At 33.7% G+C, this 23,890-nt stretch overlaps 1 protein-coding gene across 1 annotated transcript; it reads right to left on the reverse strand.

The window, feature by feature from the left end:
• Window positions 1-22,511: 22,511 nt before the first annotated feature.
• Window positions 22,512-23,381, reverse strand: LOC150025445 (uncharacterized). The gene is made up of 4 exons (XM_090294031.1): window positions 23,263-23,381; window positions 22,943-23,178; window positions 22,699-22,866; window positions 22,512-22,620 (listed from the first exon to the last, which is right to left on the reverse strand). Exons 1-4 carry the CDS (start codon window positions 23,275-23,277, stop codon window positions 22,512-22,514), a joined length of 528 nt encoding a protein of 175 aa, XP_090150157.1. The 5' UTR covers window positions 23,278-23,381.
• Window positions 23,382-23,890: the final 509 nt, after the last annotated feature.

The following is a 23,890-nucleotide window of genomic DNA, read 5'->3' on the forward strand; positions in this document are numbered from 1 at the left end:
CCTGATCAAGGCCTCGCAGAATGGACCTGGCTGCACGCCCTTCTTGAAGGCATAGACCAGCATTTCTTCATCCTTAGCCGGCGATCTGACCATCTGCGCTCCAAAGCGATTCAGGTATTCTCTGAGGGACTCTCCCTGGTACTGCCTTATATCAAACAGATCATAAGACACCCTGGGCGGTGCCTTATTCACGATGTACTGCTCGACAAAAATCTTTGAGAACTGTTGGAAATTGGTTACGTGGCCGTTAGGCAGGCTCACAAACCACTCCATCGCCGTTCCCTGGAGCGTACTCACGAACATCTTGCAGTAGACGGCGTCTGACCCTCCCGACAACATCATCTGCGTATGGAACGTGGTCAGATGAGCCTCTGGATCCTCCACGTCGGTAAAGACAGCCTTAACCGGAACCACGCTCGCGGGAATGGGCGTGTCCGTGATCGCCTGAATAAAAGGCATGGGAAAAACACGAGGTGGCGACGACGGCGCAACTTCTTCAGCGGCAGAACGCCCTTGCTGCTCCTGAAGAGCTTGGCGCAGCTCCTCAGTCATCTTGCTGAGCTCCTCGTTCCTAGCGCGAGAGGCGACCAGATCCTCATGCATTCTCCCTGGTACTGCCTGCAACGAGCTCAGCGAATCATAGAATGCAGCGGACGGCACTTACTTCAGCTACGATCGAATCAGCGATCAATCGGAGGAAACCGTGCGAAACTGCGCAAGAAACTCAAGAACACCGTAAACCTTCAAAGAAAACCACAACTCCGCCAGAAACCCTACGAACAACCGATTGAGCGAAAGGACTCGAACTCCACCGAACAAATTGCGCGTAAGCAGCAGAAAACCTCGCTTCACCGAACAAAACTCGAAACGAACGGTGGAAAAATGCGAACTCACCGACCGAAACTCAAGCAAACAGCGGGCAACGGTTGCACCAGCACACAACCACGCAAAACTTCGAAAACCTCCAAGAACTCACGCTATGGATGGGAGCAAATTTTACACGGCCCCACGGTGGGCGCCTGATGATCCCGCCTGTTGACCGGAACGCTGGAAACTGCCTCGTCAAAGGATCGACGTGCGCACCGCTTCTCACCTCCGTTCCTCTTCGGGATCTACCTCAAGAACCTGCAAAGAAACGGTACGGCGCCGCTGCGGCCGATCGCACTCCAACGCTCAAGTCAGTGACGGTATCACCAAATACTAAGAGAACAAGAACCGTGCAAATCCTCTCTCACAGTCAGCTCTATCACTCGCAAGCGTAAAGTGTATAAACTGAACGTGCGTACCTCAGAAAGTTTGTTGAGAACTCTTATATACCTAGTGGCTTTCTCTCTCCTGGCAGTTACAGACTTGGACACGTGGCTCGCATCCGACTGTACACGTGTCATCATCTGGAGGCTCCTTGACTTGGCGCTGCTTCTACTCTCATTTTGGCTAAGTTACGTATGCATGGTACTGCCCAGTGCATAGCTAACTTGGGAGTGCGATCTCTACTAGAACTGGCGAGTTAGGGGCCTTCATACACCTTCCCTGTGGTCTCGCCGGCCGCCTTCATAATCTGCTTCTCCTTCATCTTTGGCGATGTGCTTGCTCTGGCGATCTCCAATAACTAGGTCGCCTGAATCTACATCTGGCGACTTCATCTTCAACCTGGTGATCGCCGACTCTGGTAAGCTGGAGATCGGAGCACGCCAACTTGACAACTGGCGACTACGCAAGCCCCCCGACTTCCTTCCCTTCTGCCAACCTGGCGCCTTGTCAACACGCCCATACTGTAGCTGGATGCCACGTCATCACTCCCGACTACCAGGGCGGTACATCAGTTATAGTGGTTTTGTTGTTTATACTCTAAAAGGGAGCCAATTTTGGTTGGTGAAGGTGTTGCTCATCCTGTTGCTAAGGCAGACTTTCTTTACGAATTAGAGGTGAATCAAAGTATGTGTAGATTCATCCTCAAGTCCCTTATGCTTTGTCTGCTGGAAGATTCTTATTCTTTGGTTTTGGTAGTCTTCGTGCAGATGAAGGATTTGATGACGGATATATCTATCTAAGGGTACCGTAAAATGTATAGATTAAGATCTTAGAAGTTGTGAGCTTTGTCTAGAACGCCAAATCTTGCCTGTAAGCATAAGTGTTGGTCTCCCTGTTGGATGTTGCAGATCCAACTTAAGTGTAACCAGGGTAATATTGCTAAGCACACGGTTTTGTGCAGGTTTTTATGCTTGCTGTCAAAAATGTTTTTTGTACAACATTTGTGCATAATTTGGCAGCAACATTGGCAACTTTGTTTCTCTTTCTGCCGGTGTTTTGTAGTTTTTCCTGCCTCTGACTTTTTTTTGCGAAAGTTGGTTCTTGTATAAGGGTTGAGACACTACTAAAGTGTCCCTCTTAATTTCTTTTAGTCTTTGTCGATAAAAAAAATATTTGGACACTTCATTTGATGAGTTTAATTAATTTTAAATTATGCTATAACGATTCATGCAGATTATCGCAAACCATGATAAGAAAATGAAGTTATTTTTTAAAATAAACATAATTTATTTTCTTTCATGATTGTTATTGTAGTTTGTAGGTTATATAAATTAAATAACTTTAGTAACTCGTTTTTACGTTTTATATAAATAATTAACGTTTTAAATTGATCGATTTTGTTAGGTTGAATTAATTGGTAGGCGTTCAGGATGATGTATAAGGGTTAGACCACTATGGAAGTGGCCCATATTTATTTATTTTTTCTTGTCGATAAAAAACAACTTTGTTAATCAAGCCAGTTTTCTATGCAAGTAACGCATGTCCCCCTAGCTATACATATCACAGTGTTTCTTTTATTCCTAAAAAGAAATTAAATAAAAATAATGAAAGATAACTTTTTTTTATCAGAACGAATTACAAAAATGTTTTTTGTACATTTTTTTTTTAATAATTTGGCAGCAACATTGGCAACTTTGTTTTTCTTTTTGCCTGTGTTTTGTATTTTTGGCTGCCTCTAGCTTTTTTTGTGAAAGGTGGTTCTTGTATAAGTGTTGAGACACTCTTAAAGTGTCCCTCTTAATTTATTTTATTCTTTGTCGATAAAAAAAATATTTGGACACTTCATTTGATGAGTTTAATTAATTTTAAATTATGTTATAAACATTTTTTTCCTATCGAGATGTTTAATTATTTTTAATCACTATCCAAATGTTTTCTTGGTCTTATATTTTTTAGCATGTGCAATAGTTTAGTTACAGATTATCTTAAACCATGATAGGAAAATGAAGTTTTTTTTTTAAAAATAATTATAATTTATTTTCTTTCATGATTGTTATTGTAGTTTGTAAGTTATATAGATTAAATGACTTTAGTAACTCGTTTTTAAGATTTATATAAATAATTAACTTTTGAAATTGATCATTTTTGTTAGGTTGAATTAATTGTTAGGCGTTCAGGATGGTGTGGGTTGGACCACTCTGGAAGTAGCCCATATTTATTTATTTTTTCTTGTCGATAAAAAACTTATGTTAATAAAGCTAGTTTTTTTTCAGGTAACGCATGTCCCTGTAGCGATATATATCGCAATGCTTCTTTTATTCCTAAAATGCAATTAAATAAAAAAGTATAGAAATATGACTTTTTTTTATCAGTACGAAGTAATAAAATTAAGTAGACCCACTTCAGGGGTGGTTCAACCCTTATAGAGAGTAGAGACTTCAAATACTATCTTTCTATATACTTATCAAACCACAATATAACGTGTTACTGTCTACCCAACACTACCAACTAAATTAGAAATAGAAATCTCAAGGTTCACCCACAACTCTTCTACCTTTGTTGTCATTCTTCTCATCATTTTATTCTCTAGTAACTTCAATTTTCAAGATTCAACGAATACACTATGATTTCAACAATACATTGATGAATGGAATTAGGGTGAAAACTAAATCTATCAAAATTTTATTCAAATAAAAACTTATTACTCTATTTTATTTTCAAAATATTTTTAAAAAGATAAATATGAGAAATTAAAACATTTCTTAAATTAATGTGATTTTTTAAATATTAATAGGTGAAATATTTAATTTTGAAAAATAAATTATTGATGAATCATGGTATAAAATTATATTGCTTTATTGAAAAATAATAATTATGATTATAATAATATTAAATTGATTAAAAATAGATTCTTTCTTATTATGATTTTAAAATATAAAAATGTGATGCGAATATGGTCATGAACAGTTTGTATTACTATTTTTAATTTAGTTTGTTTCTAAAATAAAGGGTAATTGATATGAGTACATTGAAGATTGTATTAATATGGTTATCAACAACAATAATTTTCCATTATATATATGAATAGTTTTTAGAAGAATTTTAATACACAGAAAATAATTGCTCTTTTTTTCTTTTATTGTTTGAGTTTGATATTGGGTGAGATATAGTGATAGAATAAAATAAAGATGGCAATAGCAGCAAAAACATGTTTACCACTTCTTGCTTGCATTCTGGTCATTGTTTTATTCTTAGGTAAATTGAGTTTCATTATCAGAGAAACTAAGAAAGTTTGGTTATACTTTTTGTTGTTATAAGTTGCATGCATTAACCATTTTAGATTCAGTTAAAAGTATATGTATTGTTGCATGCATGTATTAATGATGAATGTATGTGATTATGGTAGATATCGTGTTAGAACAATGTATAATTGGTGTGTGAAGATATAGGTGGAGCAGAATCAACGATGAAGGAGACTGATGTGAAGGATTTAGGTGAATGGATGAGCATAAAAGATATAGAAGAAAAGGATGTGTATTGTTGTTCTGACAACCGTGTACGAAGTTGCAACCCAGGAACACAGGACGACAAACATTGTAATTCTCTTTGTCTAAACCATCCCTGCGGAAAAGGTGGTCGTTGCAAAGTCTTTGACCATAAAAATCCAAGACACTTTTGCCATTGTTTCTGCTAAATCCATGCAACATATCAGATCAGATGATGATGAAGATTCTAAATCTCGATATATTATATATATATCTTCACTTTATTTTCATTTATATAAATTAGTCACAAAATGTATAATTTTCATTAATGTATAATTTATACGAAATGAATTTTCTATATCAAATTATAATTTTACATTCTGAACGTTCACTATTTTGAAGAAAATCTTTCCTATTTTTCAAGATTGACCCTACAATATGGTGCAAAAAGAACCAAAATATACTATTTTAGTCCCCATAATATGAGACAAATATTTTATAAAAAAAAGCTATATAAAAAAGTCAAAATCTGATTTAATTTATTGTAATTGATTGTTAATTTTGTATTATTCAACTCTTAATAAAAAAAGTATACAACTTTTAAATGTATAAGTTTTAAGTATATAAATTATGCTCCCAATAATTTTACTAGAAAAAAAAATCACATTTAATAAGTTAAAAAATTATTATACTTTATTTTTTTAATATATTTATATCTATTATTGTTTCAATTTTAATAAATATAATATAGTTTACAAAATTTAAACATTTTAAACTTACAACAACAACATTTACAACAACATTTTGTTTTCATTTATTTACGTGTAGTTATAATGTAATAACACTTATTATAATGGTATATAATAAAGATCTACATCTATTGATTTTGATTTTAATAAAACAAGTGGCACTGTTAGAAATAAATAAATAGAAATTAATTTATCGAAAAAATAATTAGTTGTTATATTGACTAAATTATATATTATTTTAGAAACTAAAAAAGTTATTGATATTTAAATTTGTATCTAATTAGCTACCAGTTATTTAGATTATGAGGTTGGTAGTTAAAACTTTTATAGTTAATTAAATATCAATTTAAAATTTATTTATCAGTAATAGAAACTAATTAAGTCTCTAAAATAGTATCTAATATGGTACATATAACAACTAACTACTTTTTATCCCTAAAATGTATTTTTATTTAATAATTTTCATATAGTGTGTGTCAAATTTATTATACACACAATTATATTATTTCTACTTATTAAAATCGTATGAACCAAATAAACTTTCTTCACAAATGTCATATGCACATAATTTAGTTAGAATTTGTATCTGTCATATACTATTTTTTGAAATTTTTAAAAATCATGAATATGATTAAAGATTTCTTTAAAAAAATTTGAACTCTCCATGTACACCAAATTCTAAAATAAAATAAAATAAAATAATTTATCCATTTAAACTAATATGAAATTAAATTACATACATCTAATACTCCACTTTTAATTTTATTTATTTTTTATTGATAAAAAATATTCATACCTTTGTATTTTTTTCATTCATTTCAATATTACCTCATAACTATTAATATGGTCTTTATCTTTCTTATGAGTATGAACTTAGTCCATTTATGGGAACATGATGCATGACTGACTCCACCATGTTCCTTTCTCTATGTGCAATCATATTTGTGTTAAAAATGGATGAAGCTTCTTCTCAGCAAGTCTTAGTGTGTGTGTTTGATGTAGAAAATTGTATTATTTGATATGAAGTTAGTGGTGATGTTATTAGTGGCCATAGTAGGTTAGAGTGAGTTTAAGGTGGCCTTTTGCTTCGTAACCTACTTCATATCCTTAACCAAGGTGGTAAGATCAAGCACAAAAAGTTTTTCAAAACTCTTTTATCAACTACCTTAAGTTTTCTCAAAATCAGGTTACTGCACAAAATTAAATTTGTTGATTTGTAAAACAATATATTTATTTATGAACTGGTTAATGGTTTTGAAATTTCTGTAAGGGCACCAAAGAGTTTGTTGCAGTCCGTTATTTCTGTTAAGATGAGTTGGAAGTGATTTTAAAATCATCTTGTGTATTTCATAAAAACAATCCATTTATTTTAACTTCAACTTGTTTTTTTTATAACAACTTTCAACTATTTTTTGAAAAATTGTTATGAATTGGTTTCTATATAAAGAGAGACACATCTCACATGAAAAATTGAGTGATCACGTTTCATTGAGAGACAAAAGCTTTGAATGTTTTCATGAAAGGTTCTCTCAAAGAATTCAAGTTTGCTTGTTCATTGTGTACCTTGGTCAAGGGTTGAGGTTTTGTCATTGCTAAACTGCAGAAAAGTGTTGTTTTAGGTTTCTTGCATCTTCTTTTCAAGTGCTTTCTTTCCTTGTTCTTTCTTGTGTAAAGGTGGTTGTATAGACACTTCTTGATAGGGTTTCATGGAGTGTTCTTGCTACTGAAATAGAGTTTTTTAGCATTGTGTATGCCTTGTTCTTTAAGGGTCCAAGAACCACAAGGTCTTGTAATTGGTTTTGTATTGATTAGTGGATTCCACCTTGGTGTGAGGTGAGACTAGATGTAGCTCTTGATGAGTGAACCAGAATAAACTATGTGTCCATCTTTATTCTCAATCCCTGCACTCGTTTTCTGCATAATTTAATAATTTTCCAAAAAATAAATCTGTTGAATCAAAATTAAATTTGTTCTTTCTGGGCTTGTTCATATTGTTCTTCAAAGATCCTGAATAAGTTCTTTGTTGTTTGCAAATATCTAAATTTGTGTGTTGGCTGTTTAAAGAGAGTATTAAATCTTTAAACTAACTCTTTTCAAGATTCATATTCTCTTCAAGAGCACTTGTTAAAGATTCAGAGTTGAAATTCTGGGTGTAAATCTTGTTGTAGTAAAAGAGCCTACATTGTTATGGAAAAACTATATTTTAATCTCAAGCTAATCTTATTAAGGTTCTGGATTTGAAAAAGTAATCAGAAAATAAATTTGCTCTTTTTAGAATCAATCTGTTCCTTTTCTCAGGATTACTGGAAAACAATTTTTGTTTGTGAAAAATTTTAAAAGCTCAATTCACCCCCTCTTTTGAACTTAGACACTAATAGACCCAACAATTCAAACACTTCATAATAGCTCAAGAACAAAAATTGCTCAGGTGTATTACTTTAGGCTCTCTAAATATGGAGGAAGAAGACTTTTGTGTATAGGGTAAGGACCCTTTAGGTCTGTTCTCGGTTAAATCCACGTATGAGTGCTTGGAAAGTAAAGCTAATTACAATTTTGATGGCTTCATCAAACAGTTGTGGCAGGTTAAAGCATTTACCAATGCTTTGACTACTGCATGAAGAGTCCTTTGGGATAAAATGCCCACTCGTAGTAGCTAAGTAGAAGAGGAGTGGTAGTTGGCTCCTCTGGATATGGGTTATGCCAAACTTCGGAAGAGACTTCTCAACACCTATTCTTGGAATGCTTCATGGCATAGTAGGTGTAGTATTTATATCTTAGATGGATGGGAATTTTGTATGTCCAACATAAGGATTTGAAGTCTCACTTTGTTAACTTTCACCTGGTGCATTTGAGCACCAAGCAAAATTATGTGAGTTGGCATATGAAAAGGCCTTTTCAATAATTGGATCAATATTCTGCAAGCAATTCAAGAACACAAATCAAGAAACCCATTAGAAACCCATTTCAAGAACACAAATCAGGAAACCCATGGGAAACCCATTTCAAGAACATGAACCGAATAGAACGTTAACAAGTAATTCCAACTGATTAAAACAAGAACCAATGACAAACTATTGATTAGAAACATTTAATAGCAACATTTGACCGATTGAAAATCAAGAAAAAGAAACAAAACATGTTTTAGAGTTTTTGATATAGAATGCGTATGGAAGAAGAAGATGAAAAGTTAAAGAAACTTATGTGGTTGAAGACAATGGGAGTGATCACGCCACTTGGATGGTGGAAGGCTCCAAGATGTGTGAGAGTGTCGCCACTTGAGGATTCCCAAGACCCACAAGATAAGACAAAGAGAAGGATAACAAGTCTCACAAAGAAACCACTCAAATTCAAGAGAGTAACTTCACTTTCAATTTCAATATTCAACTTGTGTTTACAAAAGCAAGGATCCTCTTTATATAGGAAAAGAGGACCGGTCATGAAAAGGTAAAAATAGATGAAGAGTCACTTGTAAATGAAAAGGCAACGCATATGAGAAGACAAGGTAAATGCCACCCCTTTTCAAGTCACTTCCTTATTGTAGAAAAGTCATTTTTCCTACTACTTCCCTTTTAATGTTTTATTTTGAAACTATTCTAAAAATATTACAAAAGATATTAATTGGGCTTGGGCCTCATCTTTTGAGAAGACTAATAAGAAGAACTTTAAATGCTTTGGGCCTTGTCCATTTCTTCTATTGATGAAGTCCTTATTTCCTTGTTGAGATTACTCTTCAAGTATAGCATCCTTGGTCATCTTTATGTATTTTTGGGTTACATCATGCTCCCCAAGTTGGAGAGAATTCGGCCTCGAATTTAGAAACCCTGCAAATAACATAGTGAGTTTGTATACAGAGAAGATATTTCTAAGATTAGGATGTGCAACAAACTTATGTGCATGAAGCTTGGGGATTTCATATAGGATAATTCTAGACATATGCCATGATTGTAAAGGATGTTTCGGGAAGGGATGATTTTTTTGTAAAAATCCTTTTAAAAGTGGGAAACTTTTAGGAGGTATGTAAATAACATCCCTAAACTTTCTTAACAAAAATGTCAAGTATTTAGAATTATGGGGAAATGAAAAAGAGAGGGAAGAAGTATACCTAAGCGGTTTAGTGAACAAAGTGAGATCCACATGACTTTCCTCTTCTTTTTCATTTGTGTTTTAATCTTTTGTTGTAATAAGGGCTTGATTTACCGCATTGAACATTATGGTTTTTTTAAGTGGACAATTTGCAGCGATGTGCCCAAAACTTAAACATTTAAAACATTTGATTTTTCAAGTTTCGGTGGGTGACTTAGGGGTAGAAGGATTTTGTGTAGAAACTTTTTGGGGAGAAATGGTTTCTTTGGAAAAATTTGAAGGAGAAATTTGAGTAGAAATTTTATTTGCATCCTTCCTAGAAGAGTTGTAGAAACCATCATTATGAGTATGTTTGAAAGTTGTTTTCAAAAGGTGTGATTCTACCTTGATGGTTAAGTGAACCACTTCCTTTAAAGAAGAGTACTCATGTAATTTTACCAAATCTTTAATTTCTCTTCTTAAACCACTTACAAACCTTTTTATCTTTGACTCTTCATTAACATGCATATTCATTTTAGTCAAAGTTGTTTCTAAATCTTGAAAGTATTCATCTACCGTCCTATGCCCTTGATGAAGCCTTTGGAACTTCAACAAGTGTTCATTCCTATAAGGAGGAGGAACAAACCTCGTGCACATACATTCTTTTAAGTCCTCCCAAGAGACCACGAGTTGTCTCTTGTTTAAACCAATGTCCATTACAAGTTTATGCCACCATTTCATGGCATAGTCTATGAATTCTAGAGAGACTAATTTCACCTTTTATTCATCTTTGACCTCATGCACATAAAAAATTTGATCACATTTAGCCTCCCAACCTAAATACACATTAGGATCACTATCTCCACTAAAGCTAGGTAACTTTACAAATGGAAAATAAGGCTTGGCTTCATGGTGATGCCTATCTCCATGATGATGATGATGATGTTGGTTGGACCTCTCATTAGTCACCTAAAGTCTTTGTAATCTTTCCTCCGATTGTCTAATGAATTCATCTTTTTGTGCAAGGGATCTTTTCACTTCCTTCAATTCACCAAGGATAACTGCTCTTTGTGGAGAATGTGGCTTGGAAGATTCACCACTTGAATAAGTAGCCATTTTAAGAAAAACAAGACAGCAAACACAATGAACAAACAATTAAAGAAAGCAAGGTTAGAAAACTAGAACAAGTATGTTGCGGTAATGGAAAGTAAAGGTCACTCAAAGCACTCCAAGAAATAAGTCTTTCCTCAACCAAGCTTCTCTTGAGGTTTGGGTAATTCTCAAATGAAAGATGTCAAAGCAACCCACTATTTCTCAAAGCCAAAACACCACAAAACTATAAGGAACAATAAAAGACAATCAAGAAAAGGTATAAACAAGAAAAGGCTACAGCAAGAGGAATACAAGATATATGAGAAACTCAAAGAATATTGAATGAAAAGACAATCAAGAAAATAAGGTACTCAATTAAAAGATAGCACACAAAAGGAACCTAGAGAAAAACACTAGAATAGGATGAAGAAAAACAAAAACACAACACTACTGGAATTTGTATAAAATGTGCGTGACTTTACAGATTTATCTGGAACTTGATAATGCAAACTGGAATCTGAAATTTAAGCCACTGAAACTTCAAGATGTTATCTCAATTTGGGCTCTGGAATCACACACAAACAGTATACCAATTAATTGTGATAATATTTTTAAAATCACTGCCCATCACCGTTTTTCCAGAGTCATAATTTTTGCACTCTGTACGTATTTGATTTATCATTTTTTTTGTACTTGGAATTTTGATACACTTCTTTTTGTCTCTCTTTTTTAACACTTCAAACTACATAAAGCCATAGTTTCAGAATTTTTCTCCAACAATTGTAACGAAAACAGTCAGCACAGTTTCATCAAAAACAGAGGAAGCCTAATTTGGAATTAAAAACAGAATTGAGAACTTCAAAAAAACACAATGCAATTGATGTATATGGAACTTGTATGGAACTAGCACACAAATGTGAGCTCAGATATAAAAAATAAAAGGCACCAAAGGATCAAAAACAGAAATATAAATCTGCACTCAAATAAAATCAACCAACCAAAATTATCAAGAAAAGTACAACATAGAATTGATGACATTTTGGGAGAAACATGACTTGACAAAACTTATGTGGATTCAAAAATCAAGATGACCCAAACACAATTAATTTGTACCAATTAAAAACAGAAAGAAAGACTTAAATACACTAAAAACGGAACAGCACACACCAAAAAGGAACCTAAAAAAATTCTGCACAAAATAAGGTGCTGGAAAAACAAATTGCTTGAATTAAAAGTGTCAAATCAACTCAAAACAAGAACAAACCCGTGGCTCATGATACCACATGATGTGAGTTATTAGAAGATGATGGAAAGGTTTGTGGGTGGGAATAGTGAGGGGCGTACGGGAACAAAGAAATATTCTTATCTTTAAGCAAGGGAAACCTAACACGGAAGAAATCTTCCGTCAGGCACAACTCAGATTGTGGCTTTGGATGAAAAACAGGGTATGTGCTTTCAACTTTTCCTTCTCAGATTGGCTCTTTAATCCTGAACTTTGTGTAAAAGGTTACAGGTGATGATCGGAAGTTCTATCACCTGTTAAGATTTTGTTCAACATAAGGGGAGTGGAGTTTTGTTATGCCTCTACAATTTAGGCTATGAATCATCTCAACAAAAGGGGTTAAGGGTGTATGGTAATTTTTGTTGTTTTGTAGAGGCTGTATGGTAGCTTTGTTGATGATGTTGTTAGTCGGTCAGTTGGGACTGCTAGGATGGGATGTGGATGGAGAGGTTTTATCCTTGAATCCTCTGGTTTGTGTCTTTCCTTTCTTTGCTTCCTTAAAGCTACACTAGACAACAAAGGGTGTAGTCTCAAGTAAATGGCAAAGAACATTTGTTGGTAGGGTTTTCTCTCTAGGGCTTGGTAAGTCTTTGTTCCGGTCTTGTAAGGAGTGAACATCATATGCTCTGATAGTTTCTATTGTAGAGGGCCTAGAGGCATGCTGATGTTTTTTAGGGGCATTGGTTATATGGGATGTGTGTCCTACTGCTCAAACACTAAGAAGATAGTGTTATAACTAGTTTTTGAGGAAATGCTTTCTGGTTTTAGCTGCATTTCTAAGCATTGGACTTCTATGTTGGCAGAGTTCTCCCCATGGTGGATGATCAATCATTAGTGGTCATCTCCTTCTAAGTTGGATCCAATGATGTTTATCTATAGGCATTGTATATCTGGTTTTCTACATATTATGACTGGAGGGGAGCTCCTAATCTTTGGCAAAGATGTTATCATTTGTAGTGGTTTTGTGGTTTATTGATATGATTCCAATAGCAAGATATAGATGATTCTTTGACATTTTATGGAATCAACTTGAGTTGGAGAATGAATAGGCACTTTTAATAGAAATGGATCAATGTTCTATGTTTCAAGAACTCACCAAAACTTGCACCAAACACCAAACTCACATGGAAGACCCATTTCTTGCCAATTGAACCGATTAAATTGAACAAGAAAGTAAATGAACCAATTGAAACTCTAAAGAAAGCAATTGAACCGAACAAAACATGAAAAGGAGCTACTGAACTGAATTAAAACAGTAAGAAATTGAAAAGAACCGAACAAAAATGCAAGAAAAGGAAGATGAACCGAATAAAAGAAACTACACTTATTTTAGAGTTCATATGGACATGGAAATGGAGAAGAGAGGAAACTTATGTGGATGAAGAACTTGATTGATGAACACGCCACTTGAAGTGTGATTACTCCAAGATAAGTGTGAATTGCCGCCACTTGAGGGAACCAAGGCTCTCAAGATGAGACTAGGAAGAGGAGAAATCAAATCTCACTCACTCAATCACCAAATTGGGAGAGTTTCTTTACTACAAATTCCAAATCTGCATTATGAAGGACCTAAGCCCTCCTTTTATAGGAGCAAGGGCTAGTCATGAAGCTTACAAAACAAGCTAACCAAAAGTCCCTTGCATGCTACTCACTTCTAGCACCTAAAGTGAAGCATGAAGAGTCACCTTCTAGAAAATTCTAAACTAATGCCTAAAGATGCTTTTACAAAAGAGGTATCTAAGGTTTCCCTCTAAGCACCTTTCCTAAAAACTATGTATTTAAACATTCTATATTATTTACAAATTTATAAAAGAAACTATAAAGAGAGATATTTAAATGAAGCCTATTCTTGAAAGCTTGTAGACTTCTTTGGCTTTATGGCTTGATCCTCTCTTTATTTTATGTCTTCTTTTAAATTTTGAAAAGACTAGAAGGAAGAACTTCAAATGTGTAGGTGAATGACCTCTCCCTTCATTAATAAAAGCCTCCCTTATTTGATTCTCATCATTTATACTCTAAAAGGGAGCCAATTTTGGTTGGTGTATGTGTTGGTCACCCCTTCGCTAAGGCAGTCTTTCTTTACGAATTAGAGATGAATCAAAGTATGTGCAGATTCATCCTCAAGTTCCTTATGCTTTGTCTGCTAGAAGATGCTTATTCTTTAGTTTTGGTAGTTTTAGTGTAGATGAAGCATTTGATGACAGATATATTTATCCAAGGGTACCTTAAAATGTATAGATTGGAATCTTGGAAGTCGTGACCATTATCCAAAATGCCAACTCTTGCCTGTAAGTAGAAGTGTTGGCCTCCATTTTGGATGTTGCAGACCCAACCTAAGTACAACAAGGGTAATATTGCTAAGCACACGGATTTGTGCAGGTTTTTATGCCTGCTGTCAAAAATGTTTTTTGTACAATTTTTTTTTTGAATAATTCTGAGCAACATTGGCAACTTTGTTTTTCTTTCTGCCTGTGTTTTGTATATTTGGGTGCCTCTGGCTTTTTTTGTGAAAGGTCGTTCTTGTATAAGTGTTGAGACACTCTTAAAGTGTCCTCTTAATTTATTTTATTCTTTGTCGATAAACAAAATATTTGGACACTTCATTTGATGAGTTTAATTAATTTTAAATTATGTTATAACCATTTTTTTTCTATCTAGATGTTTAATTATTTTTAATCACTATCTAGATGTTTTCTTGGTTTAATTTTTTTGAGCATGTGCAATAGTTTAGTTAATTCGATTCATAAAGATTATCTTAAACCATGATAGGAAAATGAAGTTTTTAAAAAAAAATAATTATAATTTATTTTCTTTCATGATTGTTATTGTAGTTTGTAGGTTATATAGATTAAATGACTTTAGTAACTCGTTTTTAAGTTTTATATAAATAATTAACGTTTTAAATTGATAATTTTTGTTAGGTTGAATTAATTGTTAGGTGTTCAGGATGATGTATAAGGGTTGGACCACTCTGGAAGTGGCCCATATTTACTTATTTTTTCTTGTCGATAAAAAAAACTTATGTTGTTCTTCTCCTCATTTTATTCTCTAGTAAACTCAATTTTCATGATTCAAGGAATATACTATGATTTCAACAATAGATTGATGAATGGAATTAGGGTGAAAACTAAATCTATCAAATTTTGATTCAAATAAAAACTTATTACTCTATTTTATTTTCAAATAATTTTAAAAATATAAATATGAGAAATTAAAACATTTCTTAAATTAATGTGATTTTGTAAATATTAATAGGTGAAATATTTAATTTTGGAAAAAAAATTATTGATGAATCATCGTATAAAATTATATCGGTTGATTGAAAAATAATAATTATGATTATAATAATCTTAAATTGATTAAAAATAGATTCTTTCTTATTATGATTTTAAAATATAAAAATGTGATGCGAATATGGTTGTGAGCACTTTGTATTATTATTTTTTGTTTAGTTTGTTTCTTAAATAAAGGGTAATTGATATGAATACATTGAAGATTGTATTAATATTGTTATCAACAACAATAATTTTTCATTATATATATATGAATAGTTTTTAGAAGAATTTTAATACACAGAAAACAATTGCTCTTTTTTTCTTCTTTTACTGTTTGAGTTTGATATTGGGTGAGATATAGTGATAGAATAAAATAAAGATGGCAATAGCAGCAAAAACATGTTTACCACTCTTTGCTTGCATTTCTGGTCATCGTTTTATTCTTAAGTAAATTGAGTTTCATTATTGGAGAAATTAAGAAAGTTTGGTTCTACTCTTTGTTGTTATAAGTTGCATGCATTAACCATTTGAGATTCAGTGAAAAGTATATGTGTTGTTGCATGCATGCATTAATGATGAATGTATGTGATTATGGTAGATATTGTGTTAGAATAATGTATAATTGGTGTGTGAAAATATAGGTGGAGCAGAATCAACGATGAAGGAGAGTGATATGAAGGATTTAAATGAATGGATGAGCATAAAAGATATAGAAGAAAAGAATGTGTATTGTTGTTCTGACAATCGTGTACGAAGTTGCAACCCAGGAACACAAGACGACAAACATTGTAATTCTCTTTGTCTAAACCATCCCTGCGGAAGAGGTGGTCGTTGCAAAGTCTTTGGCCATATAAATCCAAGACAATTTTGCCATTGTTTTTGTTAAATCTATGCAACATATCAGATCAGATGATGACCAAGATTCTAAATCTTGATATATTATATATATCTTCACTTTATGTTCATTTATATAAATCGGCCACAAAATGTAGAATTTTCATTAATGTATAATTTATATGAAATGTATTTTCAATATTTAATTATAGTTTTACACTCTAGAACTTTGTGAAAGTGAATTTTGTGACAGTGGTAACTAATGAACGTGCACCATTTTGAATCCCCAACACATTGAATCAAATTAAAAAGAAAATATTAACATAATTTTAAAAACAAAGGTACCTTTAATCATTTTATAAAAACATAGGTGTACCGGTCGGCACCACGATTTAGGGTGTAATTAGGTCGGCTCCACATGTCATCAAAGGGAAGGGTGATACATAAGACTGAGAAAAAAGTATTATAAACAAAAAAGAAATCATGAGGTGTTTTTTCCCAACCATGGCAGACTTGGTCGGTGTAGCCGTAGATATTAGCCATTAGTGCATTCGAGAGTGAATCGGGTTTTAAGAAAGCAACTTTGGATAAAAAATTATCTAAATTGTTGGAATCTCTGAAGCAAGTAGGGATATTCAAGACACGTGGGTCAACCCACTCATAACTCGGCCTTCTTACCTTCGATCGACCGAATGGTTCAAGTTACTCATATTTCCCACACTTCCAAATGTAGTATGGGTAACCTCAGAAGACTCAACATTAACAACACTATTAGAGGAACTGGTAGAAGAAGACATCACTAACCTGAATAATGTACGAAGAGTAAAAGTAAGTTGGAAAACTCGTCACTCAGAGCATACGTGGTAAACCTTATAAGCAACAAAGAAAGCGTAAGCCTTTCCTCAACCAAATGAAACCTTATTTATAGGAAACTAACGAGGAGAGTGTTGAACCAAGTGGTGTTCATGTTTTGAAGAATCCAAATCCTTTGAAGGATGTTGAAGCCTCTGCTATGCTTGATGTTGCTGTGCTGGTTTAAGCTTTGTTCTGGGGTAGTTTATATGTTGTAATTCATCCTGTGATTAAATCTAAAGTATTAGCTTTCTCAATCTTTGTGAAAGTAAAATGTTTTCAAACTAAGTTAAAACAACTTATTGTTTTGTCGAAACAACCGATTGTTTATACTTAGGTGTTTTGAGAAAAAGATTGAAAACAGTTTTGAATGGTTGAACTGTTAAAGTACCAAAACAACCGATTGATTCGAGGAAACAACCGATTGTTTGTTTTGGGACCATAACAGAAAAACTGTTTTCTTGTTGACTGAGCTTTAAATGTTTTAACTGCTTACGCTCTAGTCATTAAATGCTTTGACCTATCTTTTAATGCAATTTAAGAGTTTGTTAAGATTTGATAACAAACTACATCTTTGAATAAATTCAGAAAAACAGATTTGACAATTAAGAATCTTTGAAAAAGTTTTTTCAAAGAGTTTTTTCAAAGTGCTGAGATTACTAAGAGTTTGTGATTGATCAAAGTGTTGGAATAGGATTCTGCTTGTCTTGATTTCAGATTATCTTCTGTAACAAGTGTAATCCTTGTACTCTGTTGAACAATTCGTTTTCTGTGTTTGTTGAGATTGGCTGTGTGTTCTTGAGATGTTCAAGATCAACAATCTTAGTGTTGGCCAAGGAGAGTGTGTTTCTTGAGGTGTTCAAGGTCATTTCTCTTGGTTGTTGTGTAAGTGATCAAGTGGTGATTGCTTAGTGGATTTCCTCAGGGTTTCTGAGAAGATTGGATGTAGCTCTGGTTTGGAGTGAACCAGTATAAACAACTGTGTACAATCTCTCTATCTCTAACTCTTTAAATTCAGTTTATTTGTTGTTTGCTGGTATAAACAACCGATTGTTTTTCTGGTACTACAACTTTTGATTGCTGTTTTTGCTAACTGAATTGCTGAATCATTTGGTTCCTGAGATAAATTCATTCTAGTTTTGAAAAGTTTGCGAAAACCCTTTTGAAACAATTCACCCCCCCCCCCCTCTAGTTTAAAGCCATCTTTTCTAACAATTGGCATCAAGAGCTTGGTTCTTGAAAGTTATTCAAGTTGATCCTAAAAATCTTTTTAAATGGCTGATAGACTACCTTTTGGGGAAGGTGCTTCAATTAATAGACCACCTTTGTTTTGTGGTTTGAACTACTAGTTTTGGAAAGTAAGAATGAAAATATTTATGGAATCTCTTGACAAAGGAATTTGGGATGCAACTGAAAATGGTCCTTTTATCCCAAAGTTTGAAAAGGATGGATCTGTCATTAAGAAGCCATGGTCTTAATGGACTGATGCTGTAAGGATCTAGAAAATTACTTTAGAGTAAAAGTGGTATATTTTAAATGACTCCTAAATAATTTTAAATAAAAAGGGCATATAAATAGAAATTCAGTTATTCAGGTTTCATTTTAAAAAGAACCACCATCTCTCTAGAAAGTTCTTTTCCTTTCCTCTCCCTTCTCTCTACATTTCTGACTTCCTTGTTCATCTGTTCGACGATCAGAGTCCACCATCAGACTCCTGGCAGTGAGTACTACAAGACTGCCCGATCAGAATCTCTGATAGAGTAAGTTCATTTTTACTCTTCTCTTTGAGTCAAATTTGGAACTTGTTAGGTTGTTTTCTTCCTTGCTTGCATGTGACCCTTTTAGCTTCAGGGTTAATCTCTGTTAGCTCAGGGTCTTAGTGATATAGTTAGATTTTTTATTAGGACTCTGTGATACAGGTTAAGTTACCTTTGGGTTCTTGGTGGTTTTGGAGCTCTTAGTGAATATCTACTAATTTTCAGGTAAGGGAAGCTAGCCTTAATTTCCAATAGAACACTAGGTTAGAAGATTGAAGGTGAAATTTGATGTATGGTTGCTGTTATACAATTATAATGTTGTTGAGTATTGGTTGTTTGATGTTGATTAGAGCAATTTTAGCTATAACAGGGTCTTTATTAATTTGGGTGTTCTCTGGTGTGTTTTCGATCAACCTAAAATATTTTCGTTCAAACCAAAATTTCTGGGTGTTCTCTGGTGTGTTTTCGATCAACCTAAAATATTTTCGTTCAAACCAAAATTTCCGGGTGTTCTCTGGTGTGTTTTCGATCAACCTAAAATATTTTCGTTCAAACCAAAATTTCTGGGTGTTCTCTGGTGCGTTTTCGATCAACCTAAAATATTTTCGTTCAAACCAAAATTTTGTATACATATATGAATATTGTTATTTTATTATTTTAGCATAGTTTATTTTAGATTACTATTGTTAAATAACTTTTTGGATATATTTGGATTGTTAGAAAGCTTAAATTATATATTATATATTATGATTGAATGATGTATTGATGTGTTAAATGAAGTGTGCAATGATTTGAAAGTGTGATCAAGACATAGTATTTTCAGGAAAGGAAATACCGTGTTGAGATTGTTGTTAGGGTGTATTGATCTGTCAGGCCCGTAATGAGACATCCTGACTCTACTGATATAATGGAATCACATAGATGAAGTTATTCAGTTGGTAAGAGTCGATGGAGGTTCATATGACTTTGTCTGGGGTTTGAAATATAATCTGGTCTTTCAGGTCATATGAATTTACCCTGTCATACGAGATGATGAGATATTGAGATGTTTATGCGTATGGTTGTGTGGATTCACAACGAGTAGTATGACAGGTGCAGGTCTCAGGATTCTAATTTCAATACACGAGTCTTCCGGAAGTAGAGTCAAGTGTCTATGTTATATGAGTCAGTGGAAGTCTGACATGTGAAAGATGAATATAGAATTTGTATGACACTTGATGATTTGAGAATTTGTATGACATTTGATGATTTGAGAATTTGTATGACATTTGATGATTTGAGAATTTGTATGAGACTTATGATTTATGTTTTATAAATTTCAAAGTGAAATTTTATAGAATTTTGTTTTATATGGCTAGCTTACCCTGTTATTTGGTTGTGTTGTTTCTCTAATTGTGATGATCGTGTATTTACACGGGAGCAGATGAGATTGCAGGTAATAGAGCTCCTCAGTGAGCAGCAGAAGGATTAGATAGATTTAAATTGAATGCTTTGCTTTGTTTTGTTTTTAAACTTTTTGGATATATATATTAAATCTCTATGAAGAGGGATATATTTTGAGATACAAATATGAGAAAACAATATATGTTCATATGTTAATTAGATATTGCACGCATAATATATATATATAAAAAAAGAGTAAAAAAAAAAATTAGGGATGTTAAAGATGCAGAAAGCAAAAAGGCCAAATTCGATTGCATTGCCAAAAATATTATAACCTCTGCTTTAAATTCTGATGAGTTTTTCAGGGTCTCGCAATGCAAATCATCAAAAGAAATGTGGGACACTTTGGAAGTCACTTATGAAGGAACAAATGAGGTGAAAAGAGCTAGAAAGCATGCTCTCATCCAAGAGTATGAGATGTTTAGAATGCTTAAAGGAGAAACAATTGTTGAAGTGCAAAAAGGTTTACGCACATCATCAATCACCTTATGAGCCTAGACAAGACCTTTGATAAAGAAGAGTTGAAGATCAAGATCCTAAAATCTCTTGATAGAGCATGGCAACCAAAGGTAACTGCTATTTCCGAATCTAAAGATCTAACATCATTAAGTGTTGCTTCTTTGTTTGGAAAGCTTAGGGAACATGAGCTAGAGATGAATAGACTCAATGTTCAAGAGAGTGAAGATAAGCACACAAGGAGCATAGCATTGAAAGCATCCAAACACAAGGGAAAGCAAGATTCCAGTGATGATAGTGATGAGGAAAACCTTAGCTTGCTGTCGAGAAAATTCAGCAAATTCCTAAAGAGAAATCGCAACAAAGACAACAACAAGGATAGGTATGGAAACAAGAAACCCAATGAATTCAATGCAAATAACTATACTTGTTTTGGTTGTGGTGAGCAAGGTCATATAAAGGCAGATTGTCCTAATAAGAGCAAAGAGAAAAAGACTAGTTACAAGTTGAAGAAAGGCAAGACAAAAAGAGCCTACATAGCTTGGGATGAAAATGAGGTGTCATCATCAAGTGAAGATGAAAAAGCAAACATATGTTTGGTAGCTGAAAATGATGATGAATCTTGCAGCTCAAGTAAGGTATGTTCATGTGCTTCCTTAAATGAACAAAATTATAGTGAATTACTTGAAGCTTTTCAAGAAACACATGATGAAGCTAATAGATTGGTTCTTTCAAACAACCGATTGAAAGATCTTAATAGTTGGCTTGAAAAGAAAGTTAAATCACTTGGAGAGGATCTGAAAAAAGCAAAAAGTGATTTTGAAAAATTGGAAAATCATTTCAAAAATGCCTCTTGCAAGTGTGATACTCTCATTTGCACAAATTGTGAAAATCTTGAGAAAAAGGTTCACTAGTGCAGATATGTAAAACAAATGCGGCTATTTTCAATTTACAAATGCGGTCATAGAACCGCATTTGATCAGCACGCATTCGTAAATCTGGAATTTACAAATGCGGTCCTATGACCGCATTCATAAATCACATTTACAAATGCGGTCATTTTAGGTAACCGCATTTGTATATTATTCTGAATTAGGGAGTGGGTTTGGGGTTTAGGATTTATGAATGCGGTCTTGGTAAATGACCGCATTCATAAATCACTATTTACAAATGCGGTCATTTACCAAGACCACATTTGTAAATGCGAATTCACTATTTACAAATGCGGTCATTTACCAAGACCGCATTTGTAAATGCGAATTCACTATTTACAAATGCGGTCTTGGTAAATGACCGCATTTGTAAATAGTGATTTTTTTTTTAAAATACACTTTGTTTTGTGCAGAAACCATATATTTAAATAACCTGCATAATGATCAAACCCAGCCAGACAAATACAGAAATGTAGTGATCAATTGAAATCATCAAAATGTACATTTACAAGTGATCAAATTACATATAATAAAACCACTATTGTTTACCTATGCTAGAGTTATAAAAATTAATGAAATATGTGGACCAAGAATCTCTAACATATGAAATGCCTTCCTCACTCAATGGTGTTTCTTCTGTGAATAACTGCATTGCAAAGTTGACATAAATTAGTTTCTAGATATATATATATATATATGTTCAAGAATTATAAAAATGATTTAACATATACCTCTTTCCAACCAGTTTTAACACCTAGTCTTATAATGGTAATCATCCATTGCATAATGTAATAGCCACACTCATAGCTTCCTGGTTGTTTATTACACTATAATTCAGTAAAAAGTAATATGTTAGTATATTGATAAACAATGATAATAGAGAAAGAAAAAAATTACAAACCTTTACTCTTATGTAGTTCAAATTATTTGAACTGGATCGACCTTTTAGGATGTTATATCCACGCCATGAACTGGTTAATACAAAAAACCTCGTTAGTAGATGGTTAATTAGTAACATACAAAGTTAAGTTTATACTATACTTACGTATCAATGATATCCTTAAATTTTGTGGGCATCTTCTTGTGTAGGGAACAGAACCACACAGCAGTCTTATCAACCATTGATAAGACAAGTAACTGCCAATGATGCCTATATGATCATTGAAAAGAGTTAGTAAATATTTAAAACATTAAATAATAATAATTGATGACATATAATTAAACTTACTCATTAATATAAGGGCATAAATAAATTTGTTTTCCCTCTTTTTCCAGGATGTTAGTGATGTATGCTTGAGTCTCAGTTGAGTTTGGTCCAACGGGATTAGTATATGCAGGATCTACGAATCCATACATATTTTCTTTCCCCTCAGTGATACAGACTCTATGCAAAAACCTACAAGTTTTTAGTTAAAGCATAATCAATAATGATTTAACATAAAGTAAATTGAATAATAGGTAAAGATACTTACATCATAAAAAATTGAATTATACTTATATTGAGCTCCTGTTTCCCAGATATAAATTCTGATAAATCTGTGTTGTAAATCATCAGTGGCAGTTCAGTGTTGATTTGAAAAAATGTATTATCCCACGGAACTGGAAAAGGATCATTGCCAATCTGACTAGCAATGAGACGTAGGGAAGCCATAGGATCGTCAACTGGAACCTCACGCTTCTTTTTCGGACTTGGTGGCTGAAAAGGTTTCTACAAGATAAACAACATTTGTATTAAATTATATGTAATATAAAAATATAAATAAAAAATAATATAATGAAACGAAATTATTACATGAGGTTCGGGCATAGATCGAATGAGCTCTCTGGGCCAGGCAACGAATGTCTGAAATGCATCGGCCACAGTGGTTACCTCATCTGAAGGTAGTGGAACACGAGCATAAGGAAATCGTACTTTTTCAACTGTTACCTTCGCCACATCAGGGGAGAGAGGAACGTTATGTAAGGTGGTGGCGTTTGTATAGACTTTTCCAAGTGCCACCACCCGAGGAAGTTTGCCGCCCACTACCAGTAGCTCACAATCCTCTGTCTGCCCATTGATATCATCCCCTGATGTTGGAGGAGCCGCACAACTCCCCTTTGTGCTCTTGGGAGTGGGACTAACAAGGGGTTCAATCGGCTCAACACAAACTTGTTGCGATAGAAACTCTTGTCGCATTCGATCATTCTCCTTTTTCATCTCCAGCCACATCAAATCAGTCTCCTTTCTCATCTCCTCCATTATTTCTTCACGTAACTTACTCTTCATTTGAGTTTCCTTCTTGGAGGAGGAGGATGGCTGTCGTTCTGAAACTCCAAAATAAAGTTTAATTTCGACCCCTTGTCTAGCGGCACGAACACGACCAGAGTGTTCAAGTCGTCCAATTGCTTCAACCAGGATATCGTGACGACCTTCAGCAACA

Source organism: Phaseolus vulgaris, chromosome 8 (genome assembly GCF_051622355.1).
Source record: "Phaseolus vulgaris cultivar YP4 chromosome 8, ASM5162235v1, whole genome shotgun sequence".
In the NCBI taxonomy this organism is placed as follows: domain Eukaryota; kingdom Viridiplantae; phylum Streptophyta; class Magnoliopsida; order Fabales; family Fabaceae; genus Phaseolus; species Phaseolus vulgaris.